At 38.3% G+C, this 13,779-nt stretch overlaps 1 protein-coding gene across 4 annotated transcripts in view; it reads left to right on the forward strand.

The window, feature by feature from the left end:
* The window catches only part of banp (BTG3 associated nuclear protein), an 89,963-nt gene that overhangs the window by 25,615 nt on the left and 50,569 nt on the right, over nt 1–13,779 (forward strand). For all 4 annotated transcript variants that reach the window (XM_073942070.1, XM_073942071.1, XM_005160361.6 and 1 more), the window contains 2 exon segments: nt 9,551–9,678; nt 13,168–13,239. In XM_073942070.1, coding sequence (XP_073798171.1) covers nt 9,551–9,678; nt 13,168–13,239 — 200 coding nt within the window.

Here is a 13,779-nt window from a genome sequence, read left to right on the forward strand (position 1 = left end):
TTAATAAACTATTCAAATTATCATTTACAATTCTTATTATTTAGGCATATACTAATAGTTAAATTGTATGTTAATAAATGCTTTATTACAGGGGTCATCAATCTCGGTCCTGGAGGGCCGGTGTCCCTGCAGGATTTAGCTCCAAATTGCCTCAACACACCTGCCTGGATGTTTCAAGTATACCTAATGAGACCTTGATTAGCTTGTCCAGGTGTGTTTGATTAGGGTTGGAGCTAAAGTCTGCAGGACACCGGCCCTCCAGGAACAAGTTTGGTGACCCCTGCTTTATTAACTCAACTTCATGCAGTTTTGTGACCTAATCTGAAGGGAGGACTATTTATGCTTCATAAATCCCTTATTTATACTTCTGCACACTGTTTGTGTTGCTTTGCAATAACACTTCCGAAACGCTAGCTGGCAGTGAGGTTTTTATGTTCTTCTGTGTCGAGTTTTGTTCACTGGTGTTTTGTTTTTTTCTGAATGCTACTTTCACGTAGAAGTCGCTTAAACTTGCTAAATTTGTGCAACATATTTACTTATAAGATAAACACAAAACAAGGCTTCCATCTGGACCTCCTTCACGAAACTCGACACTTGTAAACACTCGCTCTAATGGGTTTGCAAGGCTCTCAGTCCCGCCCACTTTTGCTGCGCGTCGTTGCGACGTGTAGAAACATTTTTTGAGAGGTGTGTGCAGCAAAGGCTATGCATCCACCCGTAGGCTGCTCCGGAGCATGCACGTGCGCTTGATGCAGAAGTATTAATCAGCCTTAAGAAATATTAGTTTTCAATAGTCTACAGAACAAATCACTGTTACACAATGACTTGCCTAATTACCCAAACTTGCCTAATTAATCTAGTTAAGCCTTTAAATGTCACTTTAGGCTGAATACTAGTAACTTGAAAAATAAAAACTAGTAAAATATGTGCTATCATCATGCCAAAGATAAAAAAAAAAAAATCTGTTATTAGAAATAAGTTCTTAAAACTATTATGTTTAGAAATGTGTTGAAGAAAATCTTTCTGTTTAACAGAAATTGGGGGAAAAATAAACAGGAGGTCTAATCATTTTGATGTCAACTGTATAACATTGCGTCCATTTGCGTAAAAGTCATTGCGCACACGGTTGTTTGTTTGCAGGCTTATGTTTGTGTGTGAGGAGAAAAATGTATCCTCATCTAACAGATGGTTCTAATCTCAGTACAACGCCTCATGTCCTGTCCTTTCCTCTCAGAAATTTGCAGGCCTTCACCTTTGACTCGTTTCGGACGAACCCGAATATCCTGTGTGTTTGGCCACCACAATGGTCTATACACTTACGATTGCTTCACCTCCTTCAGTTGTCCAGCTGGAATAGGAAGCTCCCTGCGTGGTATATTAATCTATTAGCTTATGAACAGGCCACCTGGTGCTCTGCCTTTTTTCGAGAGGAACATGTGGATTGTAGCTATGTGACCAACAAAGTTTTTCCATCCCAGAACAAAAATATCTCAGTTTTGATGCGTAGGCATGAAGAAATTAAATCTCATGGCCTGCCTTAGATCGTACAATTTTGTGTTTATTTAAAGGGGATCTTTTTGACAAAATGTAAAATAATGGCCCATTTCCCCTAAGTGGTATGGTACATTTAGGTAGCTTTTATGGCTGTTTTCACTGTCAAAAGGTACCAAAAAGCGAACCATACCGTACCACTTTTTGGGTAACCTTTCCCAAGGGTACCTAGCACAGCAAAAGAGTACCAAAAAGGCAGAGCAAGATGCTCAGCTGAACGCTATAGGTTTAAAAATAAACGTCACCAGCGCATACACAAGCAGGAGAATGAAAACAAAGAAAAGGCCATTTTTAAATACACTGCCGAGACATTACACTGTAATAATACATACATATAATAATGAGCCATGGTCGACCGGAGTTTTAACAAACCTTGTCATCGCCTTTACGAATAGCCACAAAGCAGAAAGTAGCCACAAAGTAGAAGAGCTAATAGTGCAAGCAAATTTGCATTCTCACGCTCGCTCGCCGCACGTCTATATTTGAAATAACGACTTTCTTGCGCTGAAGATAATAACTTGCACATTATTATTGAAGTGATTCTGACATCAGATCCTTTCAGAAACAGACAAACAGGAGACAAACAACAAAGGAGCAAATGATTCTTTCAGCAACCTAAAACATAAACAAACAGCCATGTTTAACTATTATCATTGACTTTTGGACTATTATGTACTCGAAATGACAGAGTTTTTTTTTCTAACAAAAGTTTACATGTGCTGGTGAAGATTAAAGTAACAGATGAGAGGTTTGCACTGACTGTGGGCTGTATGTTGCGTGTTGTTTTTGAACCCAAACGTGCACAGGTAGGGCTCAACCTGTGCCCTTTTTGTAATTACACTCGGAAGTACCAAACAAGTACGAGTGTAGTTTGGGGGGGAATTTTCTTCAAGTCTTGTCCAAGTGTTTGATTCCAAAAAGCATAAATATAATTATTTTCCTCGATTGGTTCAGGCCGGGTGTGTCAAGCTCCTCTATCTGGGTGATGTCACGTAATTTGCGACAAACACAAAAAGTTTATGTAGCGAAACCATAGAGCAGGGCTATTCAATTGGCGACCTGCGAGGCAATTTGTTCCGACCCTCTAAATAGCGTGGCCAAGACATCAAAAATAAGTTTAGTTCAGTCTAAAAACATTTATGAAGTCCATCTGTTCAATACAGTACGAGCTGCGGTTGAAGGATGCGCAGAGCGTGAGTTACCTGACATTAAGCGAGTGGTGCAAGCAGCCGAAAACATTTGAATACAATGTTGTAAACGGGCTTCTCAATGCTCTGTTTCTGTTACACGGAATGAAACTACTGCAGCTAAACAAAGTAATGCTACCTGTGTGCTAGCTTAAAATTCAGAGCTTTTGTCACACATCGCGTCTTTTCCGCGCGCAAGTTTGTTATATGCAATAAAAGAATACATGCCAATATGCGCATGCAAGCGAAGCAATGCGCTCGCACCTTTCAGACGCACTGAGTAGAAAACATCTCACGCCGTAGCAGTAAGAGTTGCGCGTGGCTTTCAGTGCAATGTAAACAAAAGATATGTAAGACGAATTATTACAAATTATTAAAATGATTATGTATGTATGAACGCAGATGATAACAACAGTTCATTTAAATACTTACCTAATATAAATCTTAAATTTACATTAGACTTGACCACCGTGAAATCATGATTATTCTTCAGACTGTATAATCTTACAACCAAAATCTATAATTGTTGCATTCCTATTTGTTATGCAGTTCAAAACACAACATATCAATGTGTTTAAATGTAGAAAAAGCCAACTTAAGCACTGCACTGCTTTTGTTGTGCTTTGAAATACAACATTTATATATGTTTGTAAAAAAAGCCCCATTGTACTATGCAGTGATGTTATGTAGTTTCAAAATACAACATATCAACATTTTAATACAGAAAAATACAATATGGGTGTCTTAAGGAGCCAAAATACAACATATAGGCTTATATACTATTGTGTCATCACTCATATTGCAAGTCATATCTCTCCGGCCTCTCATTTGGGATTCTCTGCATAAACTGGCCTCCATGACAAACTAATTGAATAGCCCTGCTATAGAGCAAAACAGGCAGAAAATGGGATAATGCAAGTTTGCATACTCCCGGTTGGAGAAAGACGAGTTTAAACAGTGGCTGAAACCTGTCGCTGAAAACAACCGCTTAATAACAATTTGTTCTTTCAAGGTTTGTTTCTTCCGAGCTTATCTGATTTCTGTTGCATGGTTGTGTTCCATTCATTTGATTAACTACAAGTCTTTATTAAGGTAAAGGTTTGATACTGATTAGAACTTGAAGTGGCGATGAGGTCTTAAAATAATCTGAGAAGGTCTTTAAAAAGTCTTAAAAAAGTATTGAAATTTCCTTTAGGATTCCTGCATGTACCCTGTAAATATACACACACAAATGCACACACAAACTTTATAAGTTTCAAAATTTTCACATAGTTACTAACAATTTGAAGAGAATGAATCACGAATTTTAGAATGATATTTCATATTTGCTTGCAAACTTTGCTAAATTATAGCGCGATGAGCATTGCAATGAATTAAAAATAGTTCTAGACTTATGTTTTTAAGCACTAATGCTAGCCTCTAGACGATGAAGCCTAGAAGTCTTTGAATATTTGAACAGCATTTCTTTGCTCTTATTACTATACCATATTTATGAACCTGCACTAACTGCAAGGCCATGGATCTGACAAAAGTGTGTGTACTTAATTAACAAGCGGTGACATTTCTGTCATACAATCATTTTTGTCTGCTTACATTACGCTGCAATGTTTCTACACATTCTTTAATTTCTAGGCCATGGATCTGATGGAGCTCTGTTTATTTAATAAGCCGTGACACTTTTGTCAAACAACTATTTAATTGTTTTCAAACAACTGTTAATTAGTCATGAATTGAATTGAATTCTGTTTATAAGTGGTGACATACTGGTCAAGCAGGTATTTTTGCTTGCAGCCTTTAGCATACTGTATTTTCAAGCATGTGCTCTAACCGTTTTCGTAAAAAAAAGATTTTGTCAACAAGTTTTCATACTTTATCAAGTTTATTACATTTCTAAAACATGGTAACTAACTGCAGAGATATAAAAGACATAGACTAACCACTAAAAGACAAATATAAAAATTGGCACTAAAGTGGCAAACATTAACATTATGTTTATTAAGCAGCTGCATTTTAAAACATGGTGAAAATTTTCATTTGTTTTAAATATCATGCCAACCATTAGAACATGAAACCTAAATTACATTTAAAGGTGCCATAGAATGCATTGATACACTATGTAAAATTGTTCTCTGTTGTTTACAGATTGGTATGTGTAAAAAGTCTCCAGAAACAGTTTTACAATCCCATTTATAACCTTAGAATTTGCCCCTAGGAAGAAAAGTTCTGATATTGACCATATTTGGAATGGTCATGAATAATAATGAGCTCTGCTCCTATGATTTTGTGGATTTAATTTGTATGAAAACACAAGCTGCGATGAAGTGGCGCAGTAGGTAGTTCTGTCGCCTCACAGCAAGAAGGTCGCTGGTTCGAGCCTCAACTCAGTTGGCGCTTCTGTGTGGAGTTTGCATGTTCTCCCTGCATTTGGGTGCTCCGGTTTCCCCCACAGTCCAAAGACATGCAGTACAGGTGAATTGGGTAGGCTAAATTGTCCATAGTGTATGAGTGTGTGTGGATGTTTCTCAGAGATTGGTTGTGGCTGGAAGGGCATCCGCTGCGTAAAAACGTGCTGGATAAGTTGGCAGTTCATTCCGCTGTGGCCCGGATTAATAAAGGGACTAAGCCGACAAGAAAATGAATGAATGAATGAAAACACAGGCAGGAATTTATATTAATCTCCATATAAACTGACCTTTCTGAAGAATATTGCCACCTTTCACCTCAGAGAAATAACATTAAGAGCTGAGTGATATGACACAGTGCATAAATGTGCTTTAAACACTAAAAGGGGAAACGAAGCACTTGGTCAAGTTTACATTATTTTGTACATTGGATTTCACTTCAATGAAAATATATTAAACTCGATTAATGTAACCATTTAGAAGAAAACGTCATGTTTTACTATAGTTTTTAGGGTGCTTTCACACCTACACTTTTGTTTCGGAACCTGTCTCGTTTGCCCAGTTAGCGTGGTTCGTTTGGCATATGTGAAACCACCAATCGCTCTCGGATCCGCGCCAAATCAATCGCTCCGAGAACGCTTGAATGAGGTGGTCTCGACTCGATTGAAACGAACTCTGGAGCGGATCGATTGCAGTGAGAAAGCGATACGATCTGAGCGTGGTTTAGGGTTGTAACAATATACCGGTATGACGGTCTACCACGATTTGAACGTGCACGATTATCATACCATGAACAATTGCATATCAACGGTTTTAACCCTTAAAGACCGAGACAGCCGCCCGCGGCTAAAAATAAGTATTGCTCTTAAATGTTTAATAACTTTTGATCCTCTGATCCGATTCATACAATTCAAAGATTGGCATAAAGAAGAGAATCTCGGCTTTCCAGTGCTGTATCACATAACATTCGCGGACTTTCAGAGGCTCCGTAATCAGTGCGGTTACGTCATCAAAATTTGACAACGCTGATTTGACAAAGAAACGCTCGTCACTGTGTCTCCGGACAAACCAGACATGATACATTGATGCATTGTCCCTCCTCCATGCCCTGATTGGTTCAAACTCGCTATATCACAACCAATAAGCATAGGTTTCATTTTTGTTTGTGGACCAACACTGAGCTTTTTGAACAACACGGAATGAGAGATAGGCATACATTTCTGCGCGGCTAAATAAAACGCAAAAAAAAAAAAAGTTTTGCATGAAATAATTTTCATACTAAAGACCTTTTGCATGCACAGCAGCACAAAAACATGACGACACAGTGACACAGCAAAGACGAACTGCTGCTCTTGCTGTTTTCAAAAGACGCAAATGAAGATGCAGCTGTTTGTCTGCATTGCAGACAACCATATCCAAATCCATATCCACAGACAACCATATCCATGCTGGCACATAAAACCTAAGGATGTTCCATATTGAATCTAGTTTCGTTATGAAACTATTTATAGTATAGTAAATATTTATGTTTATTTGGACTTTGACACATTATTTGTTATTTTCTTATTTTTTTATTTGTTCATTGTACAAGTGGACACATTCTCTCACCTCAGCGGTCAAGATTAAGTCCTGAAAATCTCAACATGCTTACATTTCTTCATCACAACCTAGACTGAAAAAAACAACGCTTTAAATACATGTTTACAGCCATAAACTTGGTATTGCACTTTTGGTCTCCCATTTATCCTGCTTATAAGGAAGGACAGTTTAAGTTTATTTTTGTCTAATCTTAAAAGACCTTGCTTGTTTATTCCTTCTAATTTAATTTATTAAATAGGGAGATTTTTCAGTTTATTTTTATAAAAGACTTCTATAGTTCTATTAAAATGGTTCTTTCAAAAGTTTGTTGAAATAAAACCTTTGTTCAGTCAGAAAACGTGTTCTTATTCTTTTCAGGGTCTTTGCTATGAGAATTACTATTTAATACCGTATACCGCGAAACCGTCAAACCGTGGTATTGTTTTAGACGATTATCATACCGTAAAAAATTCATACCGTTACAACCCTAGCGTGGTTATATCACTGTGTTTTATGGATATGTAATCGGCATACGACTATATGTAGAGAGAATTATGAGGTGTGAAAGCACCCTTAGACCTAGGGCGCCGCCATCTTTGAATGTCACTGTGTCTGATGTCACAGGGCTGATGTCATATCCCCCCTCCCCCACCCGCAGGTAACAAATACAATAGAAGTAATGTACTGAACACGGAGACTGGACAGCCTAATTTAACCCAATGTATGAAGTTGTAGACGTGCATCGTAGAGCTGGTGCAGAAACTACAAGTACAAGCATTTAAGTGTCTTAAGTTGTGTATATTTCATTTGTCAATACCTTTGGTTTGATGCGCCTTGGTCCACTCTCTCATGCTCCTCCGGCTCTGCCTGACGAGGGGATTTACATTTAGTCTAATGCAACAACTAAAAAAATACATGACTTCACGCTTTACTAAGTCACATCTGCGTGGATTATGTCAAGACATATTCCCTCTTCAAGTTGATGAACTCAACATGTATGAAGGACGTAAGGATGTAAAAACCTGCCATGGGAAAAACCGCAATGATCTTAGTTTGGTTTGAACACGAGGAGAGGTGAGTGGCTGTGAAAAGTGAAAGTACCCGTCCCCATTACATCAGTAGCGGACCTTGATGAAACCATGCTTGAAACCGAGACAGGCAGTCGGGCAGCGTAATACAAAGAGTGATTTGTTACTGACGTAATGAGGGCGGGTACTTTCACTTTGCACATCTTGAATCCAGTTTGCTTTTCATCCGCATTCAGAGAAAGACCCAAATTGAGATCCCATTCTAACTTTGTATACAGCAGTGTCAATTTTTTATTTATTTTTTTAGATTTTTTTTGGCCTTTTTGCTTTTATTATTAGATAGGACAGTATTGAGACAGGAAGCGAAGTGGGAGAGAGAGAGAGGGGGTAGGATAGGGAAATGTCGTCGAACCGGGATTCTAACTCGTGATGCCCTGACGTGCTATTGCACCATATGTCGGCGCGCTAACCACTAGGCCAGTGGTTCTCAAACTGTGGTACGTGTACCACTAGTGGTACACAGGCTTCCTTCTAGTGGTACGCGGAGGAATGAAATATGTCATGTACATGCTACACACATTTCAAAATGTATCAAAAATGATGTACATAATATGCCACATTTGACATATAGACTATATTTCTGAGGTAATATGCCACGTTTTTTAACTGTGCAGAGTTGTAGCTGCTTTTCTGGGCCTACTACGCTACTGTATTTCAATACTGCTCATTTTGGTGGTACTAGGGGAGATAATTTTTTTCTGAGGTGGTACTTGATAAAAAAAGTTTGAGAGCCACTGCACTAGGCTATTGCGCTGAGCAGTGTCAATTTTTGAGCTTTTGCTTTAAGAAAAAAAAGCAAGATAGCCTGCTAAAATGCCATTAGCGCTGATTTAAAATCACTTAACAATTAAATGAACACCCGCACCATTTTTCCAGAGACAACTTGTCGACCTTTAATCAGAATTGCGGCGAGTGTGTGTTTAGAGTGTCTGTGCTGTCGGTGATGCTTGTTGTTTAGACTGAGGGGTTGGGTTTGCATACAATTTTAGGGCACGAGAGTGTTTGGGCTGCTAGGTTCGAGAGCCTGTGTTGTGTATTTTGAGATCATTTACGCTGTATAAACACGCTCTAATCTGGCAGATGCACTGGATCAGATCCAATAGCAGTCGGAAGGGATTTTCCTCAAGTTCAGGGTGTGTGTATGTGAACTCTTGCGCTTTTCTTCATCTATGAGAACCTTGTTTATCGTATGCTCTCTTCTACATTTGTTTGGGTTTGCGCGCGTTCATACAAATTTTGCGGAGTACATGACCTGTGGCCGTGTATAGAAATGGCCGTTTGTCTGGTTGTACTATAATTTGTTGTGATGGGGAACAGATTGTAGTCTCCAGTCTTGCTTAAAGTTCACCCAAAATTGCAAACTCTGCCATTATTTACGCACCCTTAAACTTGTTGAGTTTCTTAATTATGTCAAACACAAAAGAAGATATTTACTATTAACATTCATAGCAAAAAAAAAGTCAATGATTACCAGTTTAAAACATTCATCAAAACATCTTTTGTGTTAAACAGAAGAAAGTAACTCAAACAGGTTTAGAGGCAGAGTATATTATGGGATCTCTTTAAGTGAGTGAGAAAGAGAGAGAGGGTGTGTGTGTGTGTGTGTGTGTTTGGCAGTTACAATTGAGTATCCTCTGTTATTGAATCCAGTTGTTTGACACCATTTGACCCAGTCTCTAGTTTCTGGTTTGACCCACATAGTTGGACCGTGTTATAAACTTTGTTTATGTGTGTCCTGGAACAGATGGAGTCTCGGCTGCAGAAACATCGGCTATCGAGACCTCTACCCAGCAGGCCTTGCACTACGCTCTGGCTGGAGCCACGCAACAAGTCCAGATACACCGTATAGGAGAAGACGGACAGGTGCAAGTTGTGAGTATTGTCTCAGCATCATCCAATAGGCCAAACCTCCCTCTCTCGATATTTCTTCTACTGGAGAAAGTCGTATTTGTTTTATTACAGCTAGAACAAAAGCAGTTATTTTTTTTAAGTCAATATTATTAACTCCCTTAAGCATACATTTTTTCGAAAGTCAACTGAACAAATCACTGTTATACAATGAGTGTAACTTTGTAAAAACATTGTTGTTTAATTATCTTTATAAAAAATGTTTTGTTCAATATCACAAAATTCAAGTCGCAACACCTTGATGACCTCACAAATGTATAACATTTGCAAGACTATACATCTCGTAACATAATGCATACATACCTGTTAATCTGATATCTTTATTAATTGCACAAACGACTCAAACATCTCTCTGAGAACTTCTGAGTCGCAAGAGGAAACTCCAACCCTCTGCAAGCCTTTAACGGAGGTTTAGCAGCAGAATTTCCGCTCTGCCCAATCCTGCGACCTCTTTTGAACCCAAACATGATCTCTGACTCTCACAGCTGCATGAAGTCACCTCCAAACCTACACACCATCCGAAATATGATCCGCATACATTGTGACAGCACAATCAAAAACTCTGAATACACAATGTACAATCAAGAGACTCGAATCTGCGGAGGAGTTCTTGGCATCGACCGACTCAAAACCAATCTGTCATCTGTTGTTTGTGTAACATCTCCCTGAACCGAAGCATAATAGTTGTACTCTCGGAGGCAACAACTTTTTGTCAAGGCCTTTGGCTCCTCCGGTGTTCAGGTTTTGTCGCTCGCACATAATCGATAATGTCAGCTTGTCAGATACGGCAAACAATGACACGCTCTTTTTAGTTTTGAATGATGGCTTGTGTAACTTCTGTTATAAACTTTCCTAACTTTGGCTTTTTTGTGAGAACTTTGGTGAAGTGGTGGCGGAAAAAACTGATTAGCAAAACCAATAATATCAAATGTTTGGAAGCACATCACATTAATTGTGGAAAATGTGCCGTTTCCATACCACGGTGCTGAAATATCGTGCAGAACGAGACGAAAGTCATCCAGGTCATACAAGTGGAGCATTAATACTGAAATTCATGTGTTGTTTTAAGTACTAGAAATACAGTCATTATGGCATTATTATCATTAAAACATCATTAGATTGAAATGGTCAAATCTGGGGTTTCTGTTTAGTGATTGACATGTCAATCAAAAAAACATTTAACAGAGTAAACATTAACTGGCGTTTTATCGTAATTATTGTCATAAATCCGAAAACATCATTACATTACAATTATTCATTCATTTATTTTAGTTTCGGCTTAGTACCTTTTATTAATCTGGGGTCGCCACAGCGGAATGAACCGCCAACTTATCGAGCATATGTTTTACGCATCTCTGGGAAACCCAGTCACACTCATTCGCACACACTCATACACTACGGACAATGTAGCCCACCCAATTCACCTGTACTGCATGTCTTTGAACTGTGGTGGAAACCCACGCAAACGCAGGGAGAACATGCAAACTCCACACAGAAACGGCAACTGACCCAGCTGAGGCTCGAACCTGCGACCTTCTTACTGTGAGGCGACAGCACTATCTATTGCGCCACTGCGTCGCCTACATTACAATAATTTGTAAAAAAAATGATTACGTCAAGATAAAAAGATATATCTAATGGTATAGTTATAGCATACGCACAAACACATTGGCTGGAAGGCATGCAATAAGCTATCTGATTGGCTGGAAGGTGTGCAAATAAATAGTTTAATGCACAGGTAGTTCCAGTCAGTTTTGATCGCAGTTTGAAATAAATGCGCTTCCCTCAAAACGTCAGTAGTAACAGGGCTCAACAATAAAGACTGCCCGATGGCCCGGGGCCAGCATGAGAGATGCTCGGGACAGTAGACTAAATCGTTACTAGCCCGATCGGGGCAGTGCTGCCTTGTCACTAAATTTTAATAGACGGCAACATAACCGCCGAAAACGTCTGCTTCTAACATTGTGGAAACATTTACATGGTACAACACAACCAAAAAAATGAAGTGATGTTTTGCTTAGTTTGCCGTCACTTTTAAGTCGGCCACCTATTGTTTTGCAATAAAATACCCGCACATTTCCACACTCTATATTTTACTGCTAAATATTTTAACATTTTTCAAACATTTAAATTCTAGATTCACAGACAATATTTTGTGACCCATTATTTAATATATGTGGCTAATAAATAGCAATTAACTTTTTTTTTGTTAATTTTTTTTTTTTTTTTTTTTTTTTTTTTTTGCTGGGGCCAGTGAAAATTTTGGCAGGGCAAGTAAAAATCTGAGCCACTGGTCCAATCGGGCCAGTAGGAAAAATCCTTAGCGTTGAACCCTGAGTAACCATAACAACTGTGACACGTGTCAGAGCTAATAGTTGGTTCACCTGGAGCTAGGGCTGTGCAATTAATTGAATATCCGGTTTCGATTTTGGCTTCTAACGATTATGAAAAACCATTAATCGAGATAAACAATTATTGCATCATATACCGCCTCCCTTCCAGTTTTACATATTTGTTGCTCTGCAAAGCTCAGTTCCACGTTAAAATGACTAAAAGCATGTACTGTAAATGTAACTTTTGCAGCATGGGATGCGCATCATTCATATTTTTAAAATCGCGAAAGAACACATGCTGTTATGTGTGTGCACGCCACGCTTAGCCTCGGACAGGCTCGGACAGTCTAAAAATCCTTTTATACGAGGAACTACTTTCTTCCACTAATCATTCACATTTGCAGCTGACTTGAGATCAGCAGAAATTCACTTGAAAATTTACTAATTTACTCTAATAAAATTTAAATAATAATTATTTTAAAATAGGCACCATCCATATTAATAAACTGCATTGTGGACTCTCAGCAGTGAATATTAAAACACACTGAACTGAACTGAACTGAACTGAACCTGAACTCTGAAAACTTGAACTGACTCTGTTTCACTATGTTCTTCTATGTGAAGCTGCTTTGACACAATCTACATTGTAAAAGCGCTATAGAAATAAAGAAAACAGTTGCAATCTAAACAACTACATTTTCACCTTAAAAGCCTCAAAAGTACATTGTGTTGTCCAACTGCTGAAATACTTGTTAAACTGTAGTAAGTCTATTGATCTGCTGTCACTCTATGTGGGCGGAGTAACATACAAAAGTGAAGAGACTGTAAGAGTGCTGTTATTGCAGAATATCGCATGGCTATCTGCCAATTAGTTTTGAGAACAGGCAAGAACTCTTGTTTTTATTTATATATATATATATATATATATATATATATATATATATATATATATATATATATATATATATATATATATATGTGTGTGTGTGTGTGTGTGTGTGTGTGTGTGTGTGTGTGTGTGTTTGGCATTAAAAAATGTATATACTGTATATACTTTTAAATGGCAAATATATTTTTTTAAGTGTCTCATTATTAAGGTATCTTATCTTCCTGTTAACAGATACCACAGGGACACCTTCACATCGCTCAGGTGCCACAGGGGGAACAGGTGCAGATCACGCAGGACAGCGAGGTAAATACAGTTTGTATGGATTAAAATCACTGTCATAAATATTCCGTGCGTAAATAAAATTCACGCATCCGTAATTATAAAATCATAAAGGAACGGAGCGTACTCGATCAATAATCAATAATCAACAGATGTCACGTTATAGTTGTAACAGTGTTCAGTGATTCACTGATACTGCGATCGCTGTCTGTAATGTTAACTTACATTATGCTAGCTCACTATCTTTGGCCCGTTCATAATTTTGATTCTGTAAAATGTCCAAGAAACACAGCGAAAATGGACCTCATTAAGTCTCAACCTTTATTAAAGCTCATGACGGATATTTCTTAAAGAGGGAATAACAAAACTCCTACCTGAGACGGTGTGTAGGGGCTCTGAGTGGCCAGCAGGCGCACCGTTGTGATCGATGACTCTCGCTTGTTTATTAATGCCTGTGACAGCGGTGACGTAATTTTGGCAGTGGAGTGTTACTGTTTGATTCGTACTGGTAATCAGGACTTCGTGTCCCTGATGAAAGTATGTTTCGTGTTTGTAAAGTACACC

Source organism: Danio rerio, chromosome 25 (genome assembly GCF_049306965.1).
Source record: "Danio rerio strain Tuebingen ecotype United States chromosome 25, GRCz12tu, whole genome shotgun sequence".
Classification (NCBI taxonomy): Eukaryota; Metazoa; Chordata; class Actinopteri; order Cypriniformes; family Danionidae; genus Danio; species Danio rerio.